At 52.2% G+C, this 25,031-nt stretch overlaps 1 protein-coding gene across 6 annotated transcripts in view; it reads right to left on the bottom strand.

The window, feature by feature from the left end:
• Nucleotides 1–25,031, bottom strand: part of EXOC6B (exocyst complex component 6B) — a 299,883-nt gene that overhangs the window by 180,944 nt on the left and 93,908 nt on the right. For 3 of the 6 annotated variants that reach the window (XM_039723879.1, XM_039723889.1, XM_039723924.1), the window contains exon 7: nucleotides 6,644–6,715. The exons of the other annotated variants lie outside the window; for them this stretch is intronic. In XM_039723879.1, coding sequence (XP_039579813.1) covers nucleotides 6,644–6,715 — 72 coding nt within the window. The remainder of the gene's footprint in view (nucleotides 1–6,643; nucleotides 6,716–25,031) is intronic. 6 annotated transcript variants of the gene reach the window in all.

Below are 25,031 nucleotides of genomic sequence, written 5' to 3'. Positions count from 1 at the left end.
CTCACAACAGGCCCTGCCATAAAATCTGCCCCCATTTGTGAGGATACAGCAATCCCTGCTCCTGACCTCCCGACTGGGAAGTTTCAGGGCTGCAGTTTGCCTGCCTGTGGGCAAACTGGGATGGAGCTTGATGGGATACTGGGACCCCACGGGGCAGTTTAACGCAAGGCACGGCAGACTCTGGTAAACAACTCCTGTGGTCTGTATTGAGAACAGATCTGGAAGCAGGAGAAGGGGCCCAGCAGGGGGGATTTGATCTGATCCATGACCAAAACCATTCCCATGCCCCAAGCCAGCCCTTCATGGGCTGACCAGTGAAGCAATCCCCCACAATTTACTCCTGCCATAAAGGGAGCCTGTTTTCCCACAATCCTGGAGCCACCATATCTGGGATCAATAAACCTCCTCAATAGCCACATAAAACTCCTTTCATCCCTTCTTCCCTCCAGAAAAGGTGGCAACTGCCACTCCAAATGGCCAATCCCACTGACCAAAGGGGCCCCGTGCCCACGCCTTGGGATCAACTCCCAGCCCCACCACGAAGTCCCGGAAAACAAGTGACTGCAGCTCCTCACCCCAAAAGCTGCGGCTCATGGCCTCGGCTTTGTAGGTCCTCTGGAAAGAGTTACCAAAGATAAAACAATCTTTCCATCTTCTGATTTAAAAGGGACTTCTGGGCAATGTCTGTCCTAAAACTCAATATAAATTTGCATTTCTCCCTGGAGGCTCCTTGTTCCAAAGGGTTCCCATTGGGCTTTAACAATGCCACTGCCCTTTTTTCGGGGAACAATGACAAATCCTTGTCCCCTTGATGGATGCTCGTTCCCTACAGAAGTCAACAGTAAAAATGTGAAAGGGTTCGGAGCATCCACGATGTTCCTACCAAATTCCTCAGGCTCCCCAGCCAGGCACGATTAAGGACTCGGCTCAAGGAGTGAGGATGTGCTGAAAGAGATCCCAATCTCACCAGAAAAGTCATCCCAGGTTCCTCCCAAAGCAGGGCTTTGCTCTTCTGGGGGGCTTTCAGCAGAGATTCCATCCCGAGTTTGGCAAGGTCTGCCCACTGCAAAGGGGCAACTCCAGAGGGAAACAATGAAAGGAAAAAGGGAATGGACTTAAGGCACTTCGGAGCCTAACAAGTCACTGAGCTGTTGCTCAGGCAAACTTCAGAAAACCATTCATCTTCTGAGGGAGCCACCAGCAACGGCCCTGCCGCGGCTCTGGAACTGCTGCCATCCTGGTGGGAGGTCCTGTCACACTCCCAGGATTTACAGAGCCGCGGGAAGATAACGCCGAGCGCTGGGATCACCACGGGGAACGATTGTCCTCCCGACAGAGAAGCACAATTCCTCCCAGCCACTCCCGGCCCCGGCAGCTCAGCCTGCCTCAAGCTGCAGGTGGCACCTCGATTCCAAACACCCTCCAGAAACGAGGGGGAGACTCCAGGAATTGAGGAGAAATTCCTGCAGAGCTGCACGGAGTTCAGAGGGGCGAGAGGCTCTGCAGAGTGTTTGGTGCCAATCCCAAAACTCTCCTGGAACAAAGGGGGTTTGGGCCTCAGCAGAACCACAATGGATTGTGCTGGACCCTCACGAGTCATAATTAGTATTTGTTGGTAATTACAGATGCTTAATGAGCAGATTAAAGGCAAAATTTCTAATCAAGGAGATGCAAACCCAAGTTTCTGGTCTCCTTTGGAATAGGTCGTGTCCTCCTGAGGACTCAGCCCAACATTCCCACTTTGCCATCCCTGTCCCTCAGGAAAAATGAAACCTTGTTAAAACGCAGCAGGAACCTCCCACCCTTAACTGCCCATCCCAAACATCCATGGAAAACAGACTTTTCCAAAGGTTTTCACACCTGTCCCACACCAGAACTGCCCTGCAGCAGCTGAAAAGCCAAATAATTCCATGGATTTATCCCATCAACAGCTGGGATGGGTCACTGGGAGCAGAACAAGCTGTGACTCCAGCAATTCCCATTTCTGCCCTCACCCTTTGGAAGCACGGCAGCGATTCCTATGGCCAGGATGTCACTGAGACTCCAGTGCTGGCCACCAGCTCCAGGAATTCCTTGGCTTGGGCACGCTCTGCCTGGCCAGGCCAGTGCCAGGAGAGCTGGAATGGCTCTGTTGGCAGAGGGGATGACCTGAACCAGGTGGGACGGGGTGGGACAGAGCTCTGCCCCCACAGCAGTGGCTGCTCCTGGCCGAGGGCTCTGGGAAGGTCCAGGCAGGACAAAATTCCCAACTCCACCAGCTCAGGTCTGCCTCTGACACAGGCACAGCAGGGAAATCCTCCCAATCAACACCTACAGGGAATCCTGGAATGCGTTGGGTGGGAAGGGATTGTAAATCCCACCAGTGCCACCCCTGCCATGGCTGGGACACCTCCCACTGCCCCAGGTGGATCCAACCCCAATGTCCAACCTGGCCTTGGCACTGCCAGGGATCCAGGGGCAGCCCCAGCTGCTCTGGGAATTCCAGCCCAGCCCCTGCCCACCCTCCCAGCCAGCAATTCCTTCCCAATTTCCCTTCTAAACCTAATTTTTTTCCACTTTGAAGCCCAAACCTGGACACCTCACCTTCCATCCCACCTGCCCAGGGTTAGATCTGTCAGACTCATTCCCTGGCTCATCCCAAGCTGAGCAGACACCACAATGATCCATGGAAAACATGAAAGCAGAACAAAAATAGATAAATGGATAAACTCCACCTTTTCTCCTCTCATCCAGTTTTTCTTTGCACCAGGAACAGGTTCCCCATCACCACCATTTGTCCCAGCACCTGCTTCTTTCCCTAAGGGATGATTTTCCATGGACACTTGGCTGCACTGCAGGAATATCCTGAAATATTCCTCAACCGCCAGCTCACAATAAAAAACTTTAACCCTAAATATTTAACTGAGGTACCTTAACTTGCTTTGCATAAACCAAAAATTACAACTTTTGATGCAAAACTCAGGGTGCTGTTCTTAGTTGTGGGTTGAGTTTTTAGGACAGCAAATAAAGATCGCACCAGGTAAGAATAAAACAATGAAATTCCCAATAAAATCAAAAAATGACAACCCCGAGGAGTGATGGGGATGGAAACTCTGCCCAGAAAATAAAGGAATTTCTGCAGCTCCTGCTTTGAAGAGTTTTTCACATCCCTCTCTATAGGATCAGAGCACTCAATTTATATAAAACAAATGTACAAACAGGCTGGGAGAGGCTTTGGGAAGCGTTGGGAGCAGAAAGGAGGAGTTCCCACGATAAGGCAAACGGGAGAAGCCATCGGACACGGCGACAGAGGGATTCTGACACTCCATGTGCAGTAGGTTTTAATTATATTGTAATAAGGAGCTATATATGTGCATTTTTCATGATTTACTAGATGGCTTCTTTAAATTCTAAGCCAAGCTGTGTTTTTTGGTTTGGTTTGGTTTTTTTTTAAGAAAAAAAACCCCAGTTTTTTAAAAAATAATTAAAAATAGAAACGGTGCTGCAGAGAACATTTGGAAAATTTTTCAGAGTCGATTGTTTATTGGGACTCCAACTGATTTTAATGAAAAATATGGTTATAATTTGAAAAAAAGCAGCACTTTTATGTTTTGCATAAGGAAAAAGGCCCTACAATGCAACCTCCGGGGCACTTCTGGAATCAAAAAAAACCTAAATCTCAAATGGTCGCCGGGGCTCGCCAGCCAAACCCCCTCCTGGAAACCCCAAAGATGTGGGTTCCAAAGTATTCCAGGCATCCACAACAAGTGAAACTGGATGTAGGGAAGTATGTTCCCAACATTTCCTTCTGTTTCTGGTGAAACTGGAACCAGATGACCCCGAGCAGAGCATTGTGTGAAGGGGTCATTAAGCAGCTGCAGATGCGGCCCCAGCGCCGCGCAGCGACGTCGGCGCTGATGGCTTCCATCCCTCCGTGGGGAAAGGTCATCCCGGGGGTAAGGAGGGATCATCCCGCCCCTCCAGCGTCCCAGCACAGCCCTGGGCTTTGGGAGAGCTCGGCCTGGAGGTGCCTGGGGAGCACAATCCCAGGGAGAGGGGCAGGACACCTCACTGGGTGTGCGGGATGGTGGAGGAGACGCTTCTCATGGTGGGCGGCAGGTCTGGGTGTCTCTCCTGGGGCTGTGTGGGTTCTCCCAGATTTCACAGAGATGGGGGTGACTGAGAGGTATTTTAAAAGATTCTGTTCCATTACCAGTCTCAATGAAGAGTGAGACATCAGAGATGTAAAACCCAACGCCATTCCAGACACAAGAGATGTAAAACCCAACGCCACTCCAGACACAAGAGATGTAAAACCCAACGTCAATCCAGACACAAGAGATGTAAAACCCAACGTCAGTCCAGACACAAGAGATGTAAAACTCAACGCCATTCCATCAGAAGCCAGCCCATTTCCTGCTTACAACACCTTATAAATGTTTTTTAGTTTATTAGTTTTTGCCACACAGTGCTGCTAACACTTCTAACGCCCATCACCGACATTTTTACCCCACCCGGTCCTGTTACAATGCATCTTTCACAGTTTTAATTCTCTAAGAATATCTGATCTTTTTGCAAGGCCACGTTTTGAAACTTGTTAAAACTTATTTCCAGTTCCATCTCTCTCTCAATAACATCACCTCTATTCCAGGGCCTTCCTAAATCAACACACCTTACGTGTGTTACACACAGATGTGCAAGAGTTTTGAGAACTCTTTACAAATCCATTTCTCCCGCGGGTGGTTCTCCCACACGGCCCTTCCCTGCTCGTTCCACCCCAACAGCCATCCCAGTTTGGCTCCCTGGCTCTGTGAGGCCACAGCAGAGGTCCCCAGGTGGCCCTGGTGGGACATGGCCCAGCCTGAGGTGGTGCTGCCCTCACCTTCCACAGGAACTTGGGCCTTCCTCCCCTTTTCCAGCTCATTCCCAGGAAACCAGGACACCTGCGAAGATTCCTCCACGGAAAGGGTGCTCAGGCCTTGGAAGCGCCCAGGGAGGTTGGGATTTGCCATCCCTGGAGGTGTCCAAGGAATTCCTGGAGGTGGCACTCAGTGCCAAGGTGAGGATTGGGCACAGCTTGGACTGGATGGTCCTGGAGAGATTTTCCAACCTCAGGGACTCTGGGATTCTGTGGTTAAGATTGGATATGAAGGGGAAATTCTTCTCTCTGGCGCAGATTCCCAGATTTGCTGGGGCTGCCCCCAGATCCCTGGCAGGGTCCAAGGCCAGGTTGGACACTGGGGCTTGGATCCACCTGGGATGGTGGAAGGTGCCCCTGCCCATGGAACCAGATGCTCTTTAAGGTCCCTTTGCACCAGACCACCCCATAATTATCTGATCAAACAAACCACACCAAGTTCAGCAGGAGCTGAGGTTGTCCAGACATCAAAGGGTTGGAGACTTCACCCCTCCGTTCCAGAACCACCATGCCCTGAAAGCCACAAACCCCAAAATCAGCACCCCCTGAGACAGAGCCCACTCATAAAAATTCAGTTTTACAACCAGCAGCCACTTTTTCTCCCACTTCTTTTCTGACAGCTGAAACTCAAATAACCATGGCTTCAACTGTGCAAAAATATATAAATATATAAAAATTAGGAATAAACCAGCACCACCAATAGTCCACACAAAAACACAGCATCCACACATCTTAAAGAGGACCGGTTCCATCAAGCTGAAAATAATTAGGAGGCAAATCAGTGGGGAGAAAGAACGTAATCAGAAAAATATGAAGCCTAATTGAAAATTGTTTAAGAACATTTTAACGAGATGCTCCAGAAGCCACAATCCCACAACTGAGCGGGGCGGCCACGCTGGTTAAAAGGCAAACCTGGCGCAGATGGGAGTTAAAGAGGCCATAAAAAAACAGGGAGAAAAGAAAAAGGGGACATGACAAATGGAATAAAGGGAAAAGCTCGGGCTGACAAAGGGAAATCTGGTGTTAGGATGTGCAGGGGCTGATATGGGAAGCAAGAGATGCACGGAGAAATAATGGGCTGGTTAAGTTTATCCTTGATTTCTTTTTTGGGGAACATTTGAAGAATCCAGTGGATTCTTCCTCTAAAAGGGGAATTTTTGGATGTGTTGAAGGCCAGGTTGGATGGAGCACCCTGGGATAGTGGAGGTGTCCCTGCCCATGGTGGAATGAGATGGGATTTATGGTCCCTTCCAACCCAAACCATTCAGGGATTCCAATATTTCTTTTTTCCCCCGAAGAGCTGGAAAAAAAAATCTCCGTTTTTTGAACAGCTGAGAGAGGTCATGGAATCACAGCCATGGAGATCACAGATCCCCTTGGATTGCAATCCAGTGGCAGGTAAATCACATTTTGGACGAGCAGATTGTCCAGATCAGGGGTACAAGCATGGAAATGTTGGTGTGACTCCACCTGGAAGACTGGACTTGGTTCTGACATCCAGATTCCAGAAGTTTGGTGGAAAACGCCTCTTTTCAAACCCCTGCAAATGCCCAGACTGGAAAAACTGGGAGTTTTTCCATTGGAAAGCTGATTTGCAAGAACAGCAAAGGTTAGTGAGGTGTAAGTCCTCAGATTCGCAGTTTAGTGCCACAAAATCAAACCCAGGAGGCCAAAGAAAGCCAAAGAATTGGGAATTAGGTCCAGGTTATTCTCCAGGAGAGAGAATTAGTGACCAGTGCAAAGTACCTGAACATTTGGAGAGAGCAGGAGACTGAAGAATATCCTGGCAATTATTTTCCACTGATTGAATCTGCAATCCTTTAGGGAATGAAGGGAATAAACATTAATAAAAGAGGGAACAGCAACAAAGCAGAAAGACAGGGAGCAGACAGGGAAGGAAAATTCCTGAAAAGGGGAAGCAAAGAGGGTAGAAAGCTGACAAAAACATGGGATCAAGGAATTTGTACAACTGAAGGCAGCAAGGAAAGGGAAATTAAACCCAGAACTGCCACACCAGGCAGGACTGGGCTGGACATGAGGGACAAGGACAAGTGCGAAGTCCTGCCCCAAGATCAGGGCAACAAATCCTGGCTGGGAGGAAAAGGGATGGAGATGAGCTAAGGAGAGGGATTTGGGGTGTTGTGGATGAGGCTGGAATGGCCCAGGACAGACCCCCATGCTCAGCCCTGGGCTGATCCTAAAGGCAAGGTGGGAATGGTGTCCCTGTGGCCCTGAGGTGAGAGCCCAGCTGCAGAGCTGCCCCAGCCCTGGGGCCAGCAGCAGGAGGACGTGGAGCTGCTGCAGAGAGCCCAGAGGAGGCCCCGGAGCTGCTGCAGGGCTGGAGCCCCTCTGCTCTGGAGCCAGCCTGCAGAGCTGGGAATGTTCCCTGGAGAAGGGAAGGCTCCAGGCAGAGCTCAGAGCCCCTGGCAGGGCCTGCAGGGGCTCCAGGAGAGCTGCAGAGGGACTGGGGACAAGGGACAGAGGGACAGGACACAGGGAATGGCTGCCACTGGCCAAGGGGAGATTGGGCTGGGATCTGGGCAAGGAATTGCTGGCTGGGAGGGTGGGCAGGGGCTGGGCTGGAATTGCCAGAGAATCCCTGGATCCCTGGCAGTGCCCAAGACCAGGTTGGATCCACCTGGGACAGTGGGAGGTGTCCCTGCCCATGGCAGGGGTGGCACTGGTTGGGATTTAAGGTCCCTTCCATCCCAACCCATTCCATGATTCCATGAAATGCCAGAGTTTCAAGGGCTGGAGATGAGAAAACCATCATTGTTACACCTTGAGCTGTTTCTGCACCTGGAACAAACCCAGAGCACAGAACTGACACCGCTGGGCCCTGGCTGATTCAGTGTGCTGAACCCTCAGATTTTGTGAACACTGAAATCTTCTCATTTAGAGTGAATTTCCCTGTAAAAATCTTGTGCTTTTCAAGCTGCCCAAACACCTCGGTCTGGAGTGAGAACAGACAGAGAACCCTTAACCCTGGAAATGGTTTGGTGAGGAAAAAATGTAAATATACAGAGGAACAAAGAGCGAAAATTCAGAGAGGGGCATCGAGGCCACGTCTCATCCTCCACAGCCCCAACTGATACCAGCCGTGGGATCATTCCCAAAATAAATCCATGCCCGAGACAACCAAAAAACCCTTTCTGACTCAGCCAAGCCCTGGTGTCCAAGGCCACCCTCTCCCCCAGGGTCAGGCTCCTCCGTGAGTCACAGCTTGATTCCTTTTCCCGTAACGCAGCAAGTTCAGCACTCCAAGAATTTCCAAGTTTCATCAAAATCCATAAACACGTTTTTATTCCATCCAGGAGAACATTGAACTTGGCGGCACCGCGCACCGCAGCCGTGGCCGCGAGTCAAGAAAAATCCTCTTTGGAAGAGTCAGAAACATCTCCCAGGAGTGAAATGAAGGAGGTCTGGAAAATGGGCATCTCCCCTGAACGCAGCCACCCTTGGTCGTGAACAAAGCGTCCATAAAAAGCTGGAAATTATTCCCTATTTACATTAACGGCCTGTTAAAAACGCCTGGTTCCAGCGGGAGCGCGGAGCTCCTGGACAGCTTGGCACAGGGAGGCACCCCTGGATTAACAGCTCACCCAGGGCCACACAGAGAGCGTTATCAGAGCCCAAATCACAGCTCCCAAATCCTTGGCTGCCCCAGCTGCAGCTCAGCTTCCCTTCCCTTTCAGCTCCTCTCGGCTTTTGAAATTTGGTCTTCGCCACAAGAAGAAAAACAAGTTTGAATCCACTGCTCCTACGTGAGGTTTGAGCATCAGAGAGCTCAGGTAGTCCTGGATCCCAAACAAGGCAGGCGAGGAGCTGGCCACTGAGGAATGCCCACCTCGAGGTCAGGGGTTGTGGTCGGAACTTTGAGTTTCAGAGAAAATGACTCACTGGGATTGCGAAGGTTCTCCAGGGATGATGCAATGGCCACCACAAGCCTGGATGGATCATCCCTGGAGTTCTTTGTTCCACTCCCAAACCCTGCCCCAGCTCTGACCTTCAACTCCTCAACCCCTAGAGCTGTTATTTTAAACAGTGGCTACAACCAGTGTTCTCTAAACACAAACCAAAACCCCCTTCTTTGATGAATCAAGTAAATCCCTCAAGCCCCACAAATCCTGTTTCCAACACCGATAAAGATTCCAGTTGTCCCATCTTTGTCCAGCTCCAGTGAGGTGAGGAGAGCCCCTGCACAAACCCCAGGGCTCAAAGGTGAACGTTCTGTGGCCTGAAGTGAAGCTCTGCAGGTGGAGCCAAACCAACACCTGCCACGAGAACATTCCAGAGGGATTGCTCAGGACATGGCTCCCTTGGAATCCTTTTCCTGAGCTGTTCCATTCCACATCCTGAAAGGTGCAGCAGCAGCTCAGGAGGAAAGGGAAAAGATCAAGTAAAAATTTTATTTAGAAGATGCCACTCCCAACAAAGGTGAGAGAGGAAAGCAGCTCCCTCTGTTCCCATATGGATTTTGGCCATGAGAAAATCCATTCCTTTTGGACATCCTAAATCCATTGGAACTGATTTCACATCCAAATTTATTTAACTCCATCCTATCCCAACACTCTGTGTACCCTGAGGTGTTTCCAAGGGATCCTGGCAGAGGTTTCCCAGATTTGCTCTGGCTGCCCCTGGATCCCTGGCAGTGTCCAAGGCCAGGCTGGACACCGGGGCTTGGATCCACCTGGGACAGTGGGAGGTGTCCTGCCCATGGGATGAGATGATCTTCAATGTCCCTTCTGACCCAAACCTCTCTGTGATTCCCTGGATTGTGCAAATCCCAGGAAGTCTGCAGCTGACAGACTGTGCCACACCCAAAGCAGGGATATTCCACATTCCTGATGCTCCAAAGACACCAAACAGCATTTTTTGGGATCAGGTACTTTGCAGCTGTCTCAGGGGAACATCAACCCGTCAATACCCCACGTTTGTTACCAATCCTGGTTTCCTACAAGAAAAAACCCAACATCCAGGAGGTCCCAAGGGCCTCTGATCCACGTCCATACCAAGCAGCTCCTGGGCACAGGGAGCGCTGGGATCTCCATGCAGGAAATCCCTGATCCCAGGATCCCCAGGATCTCCAAGCAGGAAATCCCTGATCCCGGGATCTCCGCGCAGGAAATCCCTGATCCCGGGATCTCCGCGCAGGAAATCCCTGATCCCGGGATCTCCGCGCAGGAAATCCCTGATCCGGGGATCTCCGCACAGGAAATCCCTGACCCTGCCGGATTGTGCAAATCCCAGGAAGGCTGCAGTGGACAGACTGTGCCACACCCAAAGCAGGGATATTCCACATTCCTGATGCTCCAAAGACACCAAACAGCATTTTTTGGGATCAGGTACTTTGCAGCTGTCTCAGGGGAACATCAACCCTTCAATACCCCACGTTTGTTACCAATCCTGGTTTCCTACAAGAAAAAACCCAACATCCAGGAGGTCCCAAGGGCCTCTGATCCACGTCCATACCAAGCAGCTCCTGGGCACAGGGAGCGCTGGGATCTCCATGCAGGAAATCCCTGATCCCAGGATCCCCATGCAGGAAATCCCTGATCCCGGGATCTCCGTGCAGGAAATCCCTGATCCCGGGATCTCCGCCCAGGAAATCCCTGATCCCAGGATCTCCACGCAGGAAATCCCTGATCCCCGGATCTATGTGCAGGAAATCCCTGATCCCGGGATCTCCGCGCAGGAAATCCCTGATCCCTGGATCTCCAAGCAGGAAATCCCTGATCCCGGGATCTCCGCGCAGGAAATCCCTGATCCCGGGATCTCCGTGCAGGAAATCCCTGATCCAGGGATCTCCACACAGGAAATCCCTGATCCTGCCCCTCCCCTCCTTGGGAATGGCCAGGAATGAGCTCCCTTTCCCAGACTGCAGCCAAAGAGGGAGCGCAGCCCTGCTGAAGGCCACGGAATAATTTCCTGGTAATTATCCTCATTCCCTGCTCCCAGGGCTGCTCCGGCAGCAGCCTCACAGCCAATAAATAAAACCTTCAGGAATGGCACTGAAATCCTACAGAAAGCACAGGATGAGGAGTGACTTCACCTCTGCAAGGCTTCCTTCATCTTTCCAACAATCCCACTGAAGCAAAAAACCTTTCCCTGGAAACCTGCACAGGTTGGGATGAGAACAGAGCAGGTCCCTCCCTGTCACCCCAGCAGAGGGTCTGACCCAGGGGACACCTGACCCCACAGATCACCAGGAGATGGGAGCCAATTCCCTAAAAATCAATGAATTTCCATTGTAACCTGATTTCTAGGATCTCAGGGAGGCAACCTAAGATGGAATTTCTCCAATGACATCACCACCAACTTTGATATGTAGGATAAATTCCTGAACCCAATGTGAGCAACCTTCACCTTCTACAGTTCTGAGGTTTTGGTGTTTCCGGCCCCCATTTATGTCCCAGCCTCACCTCATCCCAAATCCTGCCAGTTCCCAGCAAACATCCAAGGGATAAATTAGGAAAACACAAATAAAACCAACCATCACCAACAGTTCCAGATGATCAGAGCCTTCATTAGGTCCATGGGTAATTTCCCATGAGGTCCATGACCAACTCCTCATTGGGTGCACATGAAAAATCCCTCTTCCAGAGAAGAAAATCCCCGAATTAATCCATGAACACACAGGATGAGGGGTGTTAGGGTGTTAGGACAGCACCCCGTGGACTGTTTGCAGCTGGCCAGTCTGGTGTTGGTGGCACAAAGCCTCGTGAACCAGTGCAGGTCACCAGGGCCAGCAGCCTCACCCCGGGCTGGGGCACGGCAAGAGGTGGCCAAGGGTCACCCCAGAGGGTGGACTGGGTGGTGTGGCACTCTGCCATGATCTAGGTGACAAGGTGCTCTGATGGCATGGACTCAGCCATCTCAGAGGTCTTTTCCAGCCTAGTTAATTCCAAGATTCCATGTGATCCTGGAGGTCTTTGCCAACCTTCATCATCCCATGAGAAGCTGTGCAGCAACGAGGTGACCCACACCAGGTTTTACCAAATCCCAAGAGTCCACAGGAATTCCTGCCTGGTTTAGCTTTCCATCTGCTGCCAAGCAGAGACCAGAGATTTCTATTTGCATCCTGGTATTTGGCAGGGGCAAGGAATATTTCCTAGTGGGAATATAAAAAAATAAACCTTCCATTCACACTGAAACATCTCCTGGACATCCCTGCGGGCCTAATTCCCAGAACACCAAAATCCAAACCTCCAAATGGGAAAAATAGACTGATTACCTGCCAGGAACCTCAGGAGGGGCAAGCCAAGCCCTAATAACAGCCTGTGCTCCCATCTGGCCTCCTCACAGCAGCTGGGAAAATGTCCCTGTTCGGAGCTGGACCGGCTCGTCACGGTAATTGCCTCGGAATTAATTAAATGTTCCTCCCTGCAGCTGCACAGAACGTTCACGTGGATCATTCCCTGATTGAACTGATGATTCCCTGGAATGGATGGGGCCATCCAACCCCGTTCCATCAGAGCTGGATTCCATGATCCCTGTGGGTCCCTTCCAACACTCCGTCTGTGAAGAATTTGCATCTAAATATTTGTATTTAAAGCTAAAATCCTGACTATTCATTTCAGAATTGTGAAGGCCAATCCACAGCATCAGTCATTAACCTCTCAAAATAATTAAAACATCAGAGGGGAAGAATGGCTTCCCACTGTCAGAGGGCAGGGAGAGATGGGAGATTGGGAAGGAATTGCTGGCTGGGAGGGTGGGCAGGGGCTGGGCTGGAATTCCCAGATTGGCTGTGGCTGTCCCTGGATCCCTGGCAGTGCCCAAGGCCAGGTTGGACATTGGGGCTTGGATCCACCTGGGATAGTGGGAGGTGTCCCTGAACATGGATGGGGTGGGAATGGGATGGGATTTGAAGTCCCTGCAACCCAAAGCATCCTGGGATTCTGGGAGATGGGAGCTGTGCTTGGCTGAGGAGCAGCTGTGCGTGGAGATTTGGGGATCTTCCAGAGGTGGAAATGTGTCCTCCTGAAGCCACTCTCCGTGACCTCGTTCTCCTCTGGAATTCTTTGATTCTTCACAGCTCCTTCACGCCTCAGCTGTGACTCCGAGCAGGGCAGTAAAAAATGGAACGTTTCGCTCTAAAATTGAAACATTTTGCTGAGACTAATTAAAGCAACTCCTGGTGATTATGTAAAACCCCGTCCCAGGCCTTCAAACGAGTTCCTGAGCGCCGGCTCCGCTCGAGCTCCGTGCCTAATCACCCCTGGAAGGAGCAGGAGCTGCGGGTGTTGAAAGGAACAGCGCGAGCTTGGCCGGGGCACCCGGCACCGCAAGCGTTGAAACTCACAGGGAACACGAGCACAGCTTTGATCCCAACACAGCCCGAACTTCCCCAGCTCGGGGCTCACCGAGGGCGCTGAGCAGACGACAGGCAAAGAAAGGAGGTTTTGGAGAGACTTCAGAGCGTGGGACAGCGGTGTCGCAGCTGTCATCCCAGGGAAGCCTGGCTCCGTGGAATTCCCGGCACAGAAATGGAATCCATGTCACCACAATCCCGTCCCTCTCACCCCCAGGACCTCCTTGGGTCCTTCAGGTTCTTCCAAACTGGGTCACACATGGAGGTCAGCAGAACAGGCTGAGATGGAGCCAAGGGAGTGTGGAAAGGATTTGAGGCCAATGGAAGGTCTCAGCACACTCCTCATTTTCTCTCAGAATGACAACATGGAGATGGAGCTCCATGGAATTTCCAGCACAGCAATGGGATCCAGGTCACCACAATCCCTTCCCTCGAATATCAAGAACCTTCTCGGGTGCTTCAGCTTGTTCTAAACTGGGTGACTTGTGGAAGGCAGCAGAAGAACAGGCTGAGATGGAGCCAAGGGAGTGTGGAAAGGATTTGAGGCCAATGGAAGACCTTGGCACACTCCTCGTTTTCTCTCAAAATGACAACGTGGAGACGGAGCTCCATGGAATTCCCAGCACAGAAACAGGATCCAGGTCACCACAATCCCGTCCCTCTCACCCCCAGGACCTCCTTGGGTCCTTCAGGTTCTTCCAAACTGGGTCACACATGGAGGTCAGCAGAACAGGCTGAGATGCATCCAAGGGAATGTGGAAAGGATTTGGGGCTGATGGAAGACCTTGGCACACTCCTCATTTTCTCTCAAAATGACAACGTGGAGATGGAGCTCCATGGAATTCCCAGCACAAAAATGGGATCGGGTCACCACAATCCCTTCCCTCTCATACCAAGAACCTTCTTGGGTGCTTCAGCTTGTTCCAAACTGGGTCACTCGTGGATGGCAGCAGAACAGGCTGAGATGGAGCCAAGGGAGTGTGGAAAGGATTTGAGGCTGATGGAAATCTTGGCACACTCCTTGTTTTCTCTCAGAAGGACAACGTGGAGATGGAGCTGCACAACTCACAGGCTAACAAACGTCACTTGAGGTGTCCTGGAATTCTTTTCAGCCAGGCTTGGGACATGGTCCAAACATGTTACAAACTGCTGAGAACTGAATGACCAAGTGGGGGCTGCAGCAGTGGTGGATTTGGTTCATGGATAAAAGTGGGAATGCAAGTGGGATAATCCTGATTACGGTTCCTCAAGATCTTTAGTTCAGGTAGGGCAGCTTTCTGAGGAATAATGACTCTCCCAACCCCGTTAGGAATCTGCAGGAACTTCAGTGATGTCAGGGAGTTCCTGCACACTCAGACCTCTTGATTTTATATTTAATATTAATTAATCTTGGTAACCTGGACTGAGCAGGATTAGCAGCAGAACATCAGGAAAATGAGGGGTGGCTGGAGAAGCACCGAGTTATTCCTGAGGCTGGGCCAGGGCATGTGAAGGAGGGCAAGAACCTGGAAGTGGAGCGTGCCAGTGGGAGAGAAGTGGAGGTGGGAGGTGAAGGTGGAGGAGAAGCTCTGGCTGAGCACCTCGTGGATGTGCCTGTGGCACTCAGAGAATCCCACAATGGTTTGTTTGGGTGGAAAGGACCTTAAAGCCCATCCTGTGCCACCCCTGCCATGGACAGGGGCACCTTCCCCTGCCCCAGGGGGCTCCAAGCCCCATCCAGCCCAGCTCTTCTGAGCCATTTTAAACTCTCAGTTCAACCTTGAATGGATCACTTATTGATCCCCATTCCCTGAAGATGCACGAGAGATCAAACAGGAGCTGCTGGGATGGGGAAACCAAGCTGCTCTCCATATGCCCCAGGAAAGGGCCCTCTATAAATAGCAGAGTGGAAGTGAAGTCTCCTTTAGGAACATCGCTGATACAAAGTTGGGTTTGTTCCCAACTTCAGAAGTGAGAAGTAGGAGGAGGAACAAAAGCTGATTGCAATCTGATGGATGCAGCTCTCTTATCTCTGCATTCCCAGAGCGGCTCCACGTGAGAGCAGCTCCAGAGCCCTGTGGAAAACAGGAGCTGAGCTCCCACCCTGGCAGCTCCCCGGGCTCAGGGACCTCCTCTGGCCCAGCTCTGCTGGAAATCAACAGCTGAGCTGCAAAACCAGGATGGAATCCTAGGGGATTCCAGCCCTCTGCTCCACCTTGTGCTTCCCGCTGTGTCCTGCTCTGTCCCAGAACCTCTCCCACATCCAAACAGCTCCAGGCTTTTCCAAAGTGACTCCCGAGGGAGGTTTGGAGGTAAAGGCTCTGCAAAGCTCTCCTGGACTCTTCAGGAAGGAAGTCTGGTGGGAACTGGAATGGCTTCCCAGGGAATGGGCACATTCCCAAGGCTGCCAGAGCTCCAGGAGCGTTTGGACAACGCTCCCAGGGACAGGGTGGGATTTTGGGATCAGAATCAGGAGCTGGACTGATAATCCTTATCACAGATTCTTCTCATGGCAAGGGTTGGAATGAGATGATCTTTGAGGTTCCTCTCACCCCAAACCATTCCGTAAGTCCATGATCCTTGTGGGTTCAACTCCAGACATCCTGCCCAAGCCTCCCACTGCAGCACATGGAAAATATTTTAGGGAGAGAGCTCCTGGGTCAGGGGAATTCTTCAGTGGAGGAGCTCACCTGCTGCACCTGTGTGAGCAAAGCAGAGCTGAGATTCACAGAATCCCGAGGCTGGAAAAGACCCCTAAAATCAGCAACCCCAGGATATTCCAGAGATGCTTCATCTCCCAGGATGGGGCTCATCCAGTGTCCCTGGATAAAGAGCAGGAGATGTTTCCATCACCCCAAATTCCACATTCTGGAGTGATGGGGAACACAGTGGGAACAACATCCAAGTGAGCTCAGAGAAATGCCTGGGGTGAACTGACAGCTGGGGAAGAGGGAAGAACAGGGAGAACACAAACCCCACAAACCTTTGGGCTAAAAAGGCAGCCAGGAAATTCACAGAGAGCCAAAAACCTGCAGAACACCCTGGTGCCCTTTCCCTGCGCAGCCAGAGGTGGGGGGACAGTGGGAAGGGCCACAAATCCCTGGAATTTGGGGCTGGAGGGATGAATTCCCCACCTCAGCTCGTGTCTTTCCGCACAACAAAGAAGGAGAGACAGGGAATTGTTTTTCCAAGGCAGCTGCAGCCCTCAGCAGCGCCTGGAAGAGGCTCCGTGTGTGGCACCATAAACACACAGGGATGCTCCTTGAAGTGAGATCCTGCAGGGAATTCTGCTCCCAAGGCACACGGAATGAGGAGACTCCCTGTGGCTTCAGCTGCTCCTCCGGGATGGATCCCGTGAGCTGCCCTGAGCCTGGATTTGATCTGTTTTCCCTGTGGAATCTTTTCCTTCAGCATCCCAGGTCAAAGGCAGCACCAAGCCCTGACACTGTTCCAAAACCTCTGTGTGGACCAGACAGAGCCATTCCCAGGGTGATGGAATTCCCTGGATGAGCCCCTTGGAAAGGCAGGAATGGTGACCCTGGATCCCGTTAGGGCTCCTGTCAGCAATGCCACCCCTGCTGCCAATCCAGGGGCTGAGCTTTCCCTGCAGACAGGGCTGGTGAATCCCAGCAGGAATTCCAGCCCCTCCCACTGCCAGCATCCCAAGAATCTGGATGCCCCCCATGGTGCCAGCACAATAAAATCCATCCATCCATCCATCCATCCCATCCACGGACACTCCCCTTCCCAAATATCCATCTCCTGTCTCCCCTCCCAGCTCCTCGGCAGCTCTGTAACATTTCAATTTGGGAAGCTCCAGGCTCTCAAATCCAGCGGCTGCTGCCGCTTCCCATCCTCTGACAGCCCCGGCTGGGTTCCTGTAAACACCTCCCCAGTGCAGCCATTCCAGGGGGGTTTTCCAAGTGAGAAAAACCCAGGAGGGAAATTGGAATCCTCCAACCCTGGCCAAGAGCAGAGCGGGAGCTTCCAGAGGCACCCCCAATTCCCGCCGCCCGCCCAGGGAGGGGAGCAGGGATGAGGATGGGAGGTGGAAGGAAGGCTGTTTAATCTCTTCTTGATTCCCAATAATTATTTAAAGCTGCCAGGGACCTTGTTTTGAAAATCCCACTGTGTGCACTCCATATATCCCGCTCACACTGACACGAGGAATTAGAAAATTCCAGCTCCATCAAAACGGCTTTCGGGCGGATTTCGCTGCTCTGGACTTTCTCAGGCTGCAGACAATGCAATAAAAGCTCTCCCTAAAACAATATTCCTCCGTATTTTAACAACACTGGGGAAATATTTCTTCTCTTCTGGCTGTTTGCTACGACAAAATTTCCAGCCAATGTCAAATTTCAGCTTCGGTTTCCCAGCAAGGCTCGGGAATTTGGGATGCTGGGATCAGCAAAGAGCTCGGGAGCAAACTCAGCTTTAAGCATGTGCTTGATTTGCCCTGAAGGTGACTCGGGCACGCTGAAGGCCTTTCCTCAACAGGCCTGGTTTGCTCGATCAGGGCATGAAACAGAACATAAAAATTGAAAATACACTTTAATAGTGACCAAGGGTTTCTCTCCAAACCAAAAATGAAAAATTAATATGGATGTGATGGTGTTTTCCTTGGTCACTGCCATGTTTTTCCAGTCCTCTGCGTGTTATTCCAGGCCATTTTATGGAGAGGCATTATTTGCTCAGCTGAATTATTCCCCACTTTATCCCCTCTGATTCAGACATTCGTTGGATTTCTGGACAATGGCAGCTCCTTGTCAGAAATCAGAGGGGAATTATGGAGGTTTCTTCTGTAAAAGTCATTTTTGCCAAGGCTGAATTGACCTGAAATTCATTTTTAATTTTAGGTTTTTTAGTTTGTGGAGTTCCAATCCCTGGAAGTGCCCAAGGCTGGGTTGGATGGGGCTTGGAGCAACCAAGAATCCCCAAATTAGGAAGTTTTAAATAAAATTATTGGGGTACTGAGCAAATCAGCCTCATCAGAGAGAATCTGCACCAAACAGTGAGTCCCACACCACGCTGGAAAAGTAGGAATTCTCCCAAAAGCCTGAAATCCTCATTTAAACTCAATTCCTTCAAACCCCTGAGATTAAACAGAATTAATTCACTGAGAGACCAAGGGTGGAACCTTGTAGGGATGTGCTGCTGCTCCATCCCTGCACGCCAGACACACCTGGGAGCAGGAAGGCTCTGGCACAATTTCCTTTCTCTGAAACATCTCAGAAAATGTTCTGAGCCAAAGCTGAGCCTTATCAACATCACAAATTCCCAAAGTTAATCCTGCCCAGTTATTCCTGTCTCTAATTCCATCCTCACACGTCGCTTTTTCCCTTCCACCTGCCATTTTTAAACCTAAAGAGAGGAAGAAGCAGCTCAGATACCAACAGTGCTTGAACTCTGCCTCTTCTCTGCAGACTTCTGCCCCTCCCAACCCTTCTGCCACATTCCCTGTCAGCGTGTGCTCCCAAAAATCCTCATTATTCCCCAAGACTTGCTTTTAACCCCAAAAATCACCTGGCAGCACCAACAGAGGAGGAGGCAGGGGTAGGAACGCTTCTGAGGAGGAGCAGATTTCCAGGAGGACATTCCCAGATTTCACCACAATCCCTGGGGAGGTGGTGCTCGGGTTGTCCTTGAGGATCAGCTCAGATCCCAGGACCCCTGAGGCTGGAAAATCCCTCCAGGACCATGCAGTCCAAGCTGTGCCTGATCCCCACTGAGTGCCACATCCAGGAATTCCTTGGACACCTCCAGGGATGGGCACTCCAGACCTCCCTGGGCATTTCCAAGGCCGGAGCAACCTTTCCATGAGGAAATTCCTGCTGATGTCCACCCTGAGCCTCCCCTGGCCCAGCCTGAGGCCGTTCCCTTTTGGAACTTCATCTGAAGGACCTGAGCAAGGTCAACTCCTCACTCCCAAGGCCGTTTTCCCAAATTCATTTGGTTTTCCCACAATGGCACAACACAAGGGAAACACAGCAGGAGATTGGGTTGGACATTAAGGAAAATTCCTCCATGGGAAGGATCTGGACAGGGCAGGGCTGGAGTCCCCACCCCTGGAGGGATTTCCAGCCCTGTGGATGTGGCACCTGGGGACACGGGCAGTGGTGGCCCTGGCGGTGGTTGGATTCCATGATCTCCAAGATCTCAGAGGGCTTTTCCAGCCTCAGCCACACCACGGCTCCAGCAGCATTCCCAAAGCAATCCCAGGGGCTGCACATCCACGTCCTGCCCTCCACAGCTCTGAGGGAGCCTGGGACACTCCATGGAGGAGCTGAGGGATCCCCCAGGAGGCTCCAGAATTCTGGGACAACAACAGGAATGCTGGAGAATCCCTGGGATCACTCGGGGCCTGATTTTCCATGCGCTTCCCAACAGCTCCTCCCTGACCCCAGCACTTCCCTGGCTCTGTCGTCCCAAAGGCTGCTCTGGAAAAAGCCCTGGTGCTTCCCAAGGAGGGACACATGTGCACCAGGGCCGGGGGCATCCGCTAATTTGGCTCCTGCTCGGGATCACCAAGGTCAGCAGCAGGAACCCAGAGGAAAATGTCAACAATCCCGGCCTGCTCCGGGGGGGAGAGGCCTTGCAAAGGCTTTTTTTCCCCTGCCATGTGTCTGGTTTTACACTGTTGGTTTTGGCTCTTCCAAGGAAGGAAATTAAATGAGCAGCTTCTTTTTTTATCCTTCTGGAATCCTCCAGAGGAAGAAAGGCTGAGCTGAGGCTGCAGGAGGACGCCGGGGCCTTTGCTCCGGCCACACGGCTTTTGTCAGGGCTGGTGTAGAATTCCCCATCCCTCCAGAATAATTCCCTGCAGCTGTCATCACCCACACACCAGGTTCCCAAAAAAGGCTCCAGCCACAAATCTCCCTGGGGAAAGAGCACGAGGCTGGGGATGCTGCAGGTTGGGAAGCAAAGGGCAGGAGGATGTCCCCAAATCCCACCCTCCAAGGTGCTCTTTGGGGCCTCACCTCCCCCCCAGAATCATCAAAGCTGGAAAAGACCTCCAAGATCACCAATCCAACCATTATCCCAGGACTTCAGCCTGCTCTGCTCACACAATTCCAGTTCCAAGCCCATGGTCCAAAGCCTAAGGAGGTTCTGCCCCAATTCTGCAGCTGCTCCCCCCAGCCATGCCCAGGGAATGCTCCAGGTATTCCTGCAGCACGGAATTCCTGCTGCTGGGATGGCTGCAGCAAATCTTCCCAGCTGCCTGGGCCCGCTCCAAGAAAAGGCTGAGTTCAAATTTCCATGCCAAGAAATTCAATTCTCACTCCGGGACCGCAATAAGAACTTTTAAAGGTCTGAGATACAGGGAGGAAATGGTGCAAAGACAGGGAAAAAGGGAACAGGATGGGTAAAAATTCCCAGGAAAGCAGGAGACGGGGTTGCTTTCCAAGCTGGAGTTAAGAGGTCTGAGCTACCAGAAGTCATCAGAAGCAGCAGGGAGCCAGACAAGGTGCAGAACAACCTTCCTTGGACAGAGAAATCCTTCCTTTTCCAAGAGCAATCCAACGGCAGCGGCGATGGTTTTCATTTAGAACCCATTTACCTTGGTGGGAGCCAAGGCAGATACAAACCCTGGGATTTGGGAACAGCTCCCAGCTCCCTAAAAACCCCCGGCAGCCTTCCCACTCTCTCATTTCACTCTGCTCCGCCGTGGCTTCTTCTGTTCTGGCCTCTCTCCTCGACCTTGCCCTTCCTAAATCCCAGCTCCTCATTCCCTCGTCTGCCACCTCTCCTTGTCTGGCAATTCCTGCTGGGATTTCTTCCTTCCAGAAGCCCAGAAGGACGGGGCTGCTTCACCTCTAAATGCAGAATTGTTACGTAAGTGCCCCTGGCAGGAGCTCTGTGCTCCGTGCACGGGGTCGCTCGCAGCAATTTGGGATTTTAATAGACATCAAAACAGGAAAACATTCCCAGTTATGCAATCGGAGCCATGATTGAAACCAGAAGCAGCCACCAGCTCCCAAAAAAAGAATTGGGAGCAGCCAAGCGGTGTCCACAGAGCTCAGCACTGCTGCTCCCTCCCTCTCCATCCCAGAATTCCCACCATTGGTCTGGAACCAAAGCCACTTCCCTGGGACAGGGCCTTTCCTGCTGCTCTTGGGCAGCAGCTGCCTCCTCATGGAAGCACCTTCCAAGGTGCTCTTCCAACAGGGACCTTCCCAAGTCACCTCTGCTCCTCCCAAACCCTCCTGGAATATTCCAACACTTTCCCAGGCTCTGGGAATAATTTCTGAGGTTTAAACCTTTCAAATTCTGGGCAGGAACGGCCCAGGAGCCGGTGGTGAGCTCATCCACGTCATTCTCCCACAAGGAAAAGTGAAAAGCTCTCATTTCCTGAACCCCAGGGGATTCTCTCTCCGTAATCCCCACTTTTCCAGGCTCTCACTCATGTCAGGACACTGCCCAGCCTCCTGGAACAAGGGGATGGAGCAGCTGGACCCTGCACCAACCAGGAATTCCAGGGATTAAAGGAATCTCTGTGTTTCAGAGGCGGCTGCAGGAGGTGAATGTTACCAAACACCAAAAATCAGGAAAATCAATGAAAATCGGTGAAGGAATGGGATAAAACTCCAGGATTGCCTTTGTGGCTTCTTCCCTCGAGGACTGAAACAGGAACAGAATGAGGGACAAAGGTCACTTTGGTGGGATGAGGAGGTTTGGAAAAGCCACAGGAAGGGGATGAGCTGAGGGAAGACAACAATGGCAGGAGACTTCAGTGTGCCACAGCTTGGGATTTAAACAGGGATCAGCACAAGATTCCCAAACTTCTGGGGTCAGCAGGGTTTGGAGGAGCCAGCTGCTCAGAGCCTGCAGGGTTTGCAGCAGAACAAGGAGAGGACACCATGGGAGGATCCCAAGTGTCACCTGAAGGTGACACCAAGCAGCTGCCAGGCCCATCACAATCCCTTGGGACAGAATCATGGAATGGTTTGGGTGGGAAGGGACCTTAAAGATCATCTCCCTCCACGCCCAGCCATGGGTGCTCCAAGCTGGCCTTGGACACCTCCAGGGATGCAGAGCAGCCACAGCTTCCCTGGAAAACCTGTCCCGTTATGGATATCCCAGTTGGGTATTTCCATCAAGGAAAACCAAGCTTAAGAACTCCGAGAGATCCCAGAAAATGTGTGGCTGACAGGGGAATCCCACAGAACAGCAGGGCTCAGAACCCCTCCAGTGCTCCCTGGAGTATCCCAAACCCAACTTTTAGGTGGATTTTCCACTCCCGTTGAAGCCACAGCCAGGAATGATCAGACCCAGCCCTTGCAGGCAGCACGTCCCTGGGTGCCCCTCACTCCCTAAATAAAAGCTGCACTCAATATTCTGTGCCAGCAGCAGCTCAGGCTATCCCCATATTCCCATTATCCAGCAACACCACACAGAATTCCAGGGAAAAGTGGTTTTCACCCAGCTGTGCACTGCAGAATTTAAAAGGAAACACAAGGAGATCTGTCCAGAGCTGGTTTTATCCCTGAACCTGCCCCAAACTCTTCAGGGACCCATCCTGCAGGTTGTCACCCCTCAGTGACCACACAGGGCCAGTTTGAGCGCCACCACAACACGGAGCCTGCCCCAAATTATCCCTGAAAACAACCCGCAGGAATTTCACAGGGACTCAACAACAAATGAGGAGAAAATCCAATTATCCTTTGGGATTGGAGGACGAAGGTTCGGGGGGTTTTTAATTAGCAGAACCAGGGTGCAAAAGCCACTCAGGTCACTGTGTTGTGTAAGCGATGCTCGGAGAGCTGATGTCCCCAAACCATCAAATGGGTTCCTTCTGCTCCAGCCCGGGCCTCGTAAACAAACTCATTATGCTGCGTCTTGAAAGGAGTAAACAAATAGTTGGCATCTGACAGCAGAGCTCTTGCACAACCTCACCCAAACTCCTGCCCGGCTCGACCGGCGCTCCGAGCGCCCGCGGTACCGGGGACACCTCAGGGACAGTGTGGGGACATTGTGGGGACATTGTGGGGACAGCCAGGCCTGGTGCTGGTGGATGTACCACCAGCAGGAGCTTCCAAACCCCTCCAGGCTGGCAATGCCACCAGGGCACAGCACAGGGTGGCACCTGGCCACTGCCACCCTCTGGCCCTGCTGGCACGGCCACTGCACCCAGGAGGAGCCCCTGGGGCTGCAGACTGCAGGGCCAGGGAGCCCAGAGGGGACAGGGGACACCATCCTGCTCCAGGTGACACCATCCTGCCCCAGGGGATGTCACCATACTCCAGGGGATGTCTCCATCCTCCAGGGACACCATTTCACTCCAGGAGACATGATTCTACTCCAGGGGACACCACTCTGCTCCAGGGGATGTCACCATAATCCAGGGGACACCAGAGCAGGGCAGGAGATGCCAGCACTGTCCCTCCATGCCCAGGAGCCCTCTGGGCCCAGGCCACAGGTGGGGGAACACCGCAGTGAGAGGCTCCTGATCAAAGATCCCAAAATTCAGGTGATCTGAGTGATCCCAGGGTGTTGCTGAGCAGCTCTGGACAGGCACATCCAGACCCCAAACCCAACCCCAGAGCATTCCCTCCACATCCAGACCCCAAACCCAAACCCAGAGCATTCCCTGCACATCCAGACCCTAAACCCCAGAGCATTCCCTGCACATCCAGGCCCCAAACCCAAACCCAGAGCATTCCCTGCACATCCAGACCCTAAACCCCAGAGCATTCCCTGCACATCCAGGCCCATAACCCAAACCCAGAGCATTCCCTGCACATCCAGACCCTAAATCCCAAACCCCAGAGCCTTCCCTGCACAGGGACATCCAGACCCCAAACCCAACCCCAGAGCATTCCCTGCACATCCAGACCACAAACCCAAACCCAGAGCATTCGCTGCACATCCAGGCCCCAAACCCAACCCCAGAGCATTCCCTGCACATCCAGACCCCAAACCCAACCCCAGAGCATTCCCTGCATATCCAGACCCCAAACCCAACCCCAGAGCATTCCCTGCACATCCAGGCCCCAAACCCCAGAGCATTCCCTGGACATCCAGGCCCCAAACCCCAGAGCATTCCCTGGACATCCAGACCCTAAATCCCAAACCCCAGAGCATTCCCTGCACAGGGACATCCAGACCCCAAACCCAAACTCAGAGCATTCCCTGCACATCCAGACCCCAAACCCAAATTCTCATTCTGCCATCCTCTGCTCGTGTGGGGTTTTTCCCATTTCAGGATCTTTCACACAAAACCTCAAGGCCTGAACAAACACAGCCTCAAGCAAAGCCAGAGCAGCTGCAGAGCCTGGTGGGACTGGAGATGGAAACCTCCTTCCTCAGAGGGTTTTGGTGTCCTGCAAACCCTGGGCAGCACCACAACCAGCTCTGAGCAGAGCAGAGGTGACACCACCCCAACCTCAGCCATGGTGATGTCCCAGTGCCACCATCCCACGTCAGCTCCTGGGCCAGCAGTGGCTGGTGAGCACCAGAGAACAAGGAGCAGATCACAAAACCATGGAATGTCCCAGGCTGGAATCACCCACAGGCATCACCCAGTCCAACTCCTGGTCCTGCACAGACACCCCAGTGCTGAGGGTGCAACAAAGCCAGTCCCAAGGGCAGCTATTCCATGGCATGACCATCCTGCCAAGTCCAAGCACTTGGAGAACCTCCTTGGCCCCACAAACTCCAGGCTCTGGTCAGGACTGGCTCAGGGTTACGGGATCCTGCTGCTCCCATGGGATCTCTGCCACGTTCCCATCCAGCAGGGATGGCAGGATCCCAAACAAAACCCAAACCACCTGGAAGGATGAGCACAGGTTTGTGCCAAACCAAGGAATTCTCCTCCGGGCTGGGCTCTGTCGGGGTGAACAC

This window comes from Passer montanus, unplaced genomic scaffold (genome assembly GCF_014805655.1).
Source record: "Passer montanus isolate IOZ18808 unplaced genomic scaffold, ASM1480565v1 scaffold109, whole genome shotgun sequence".
Classification (NCBI taxonomy): domain Eukaryota; kingdom Metazoa; phylum Chordata; class Aves; order Passeriformes; family Passeridae; genus Passer; species Passer montanus.
Note: the sequence above shows the minus strand (reverse complement) of the source record. Positions and strands in the feature narration are given on the sequence as shown.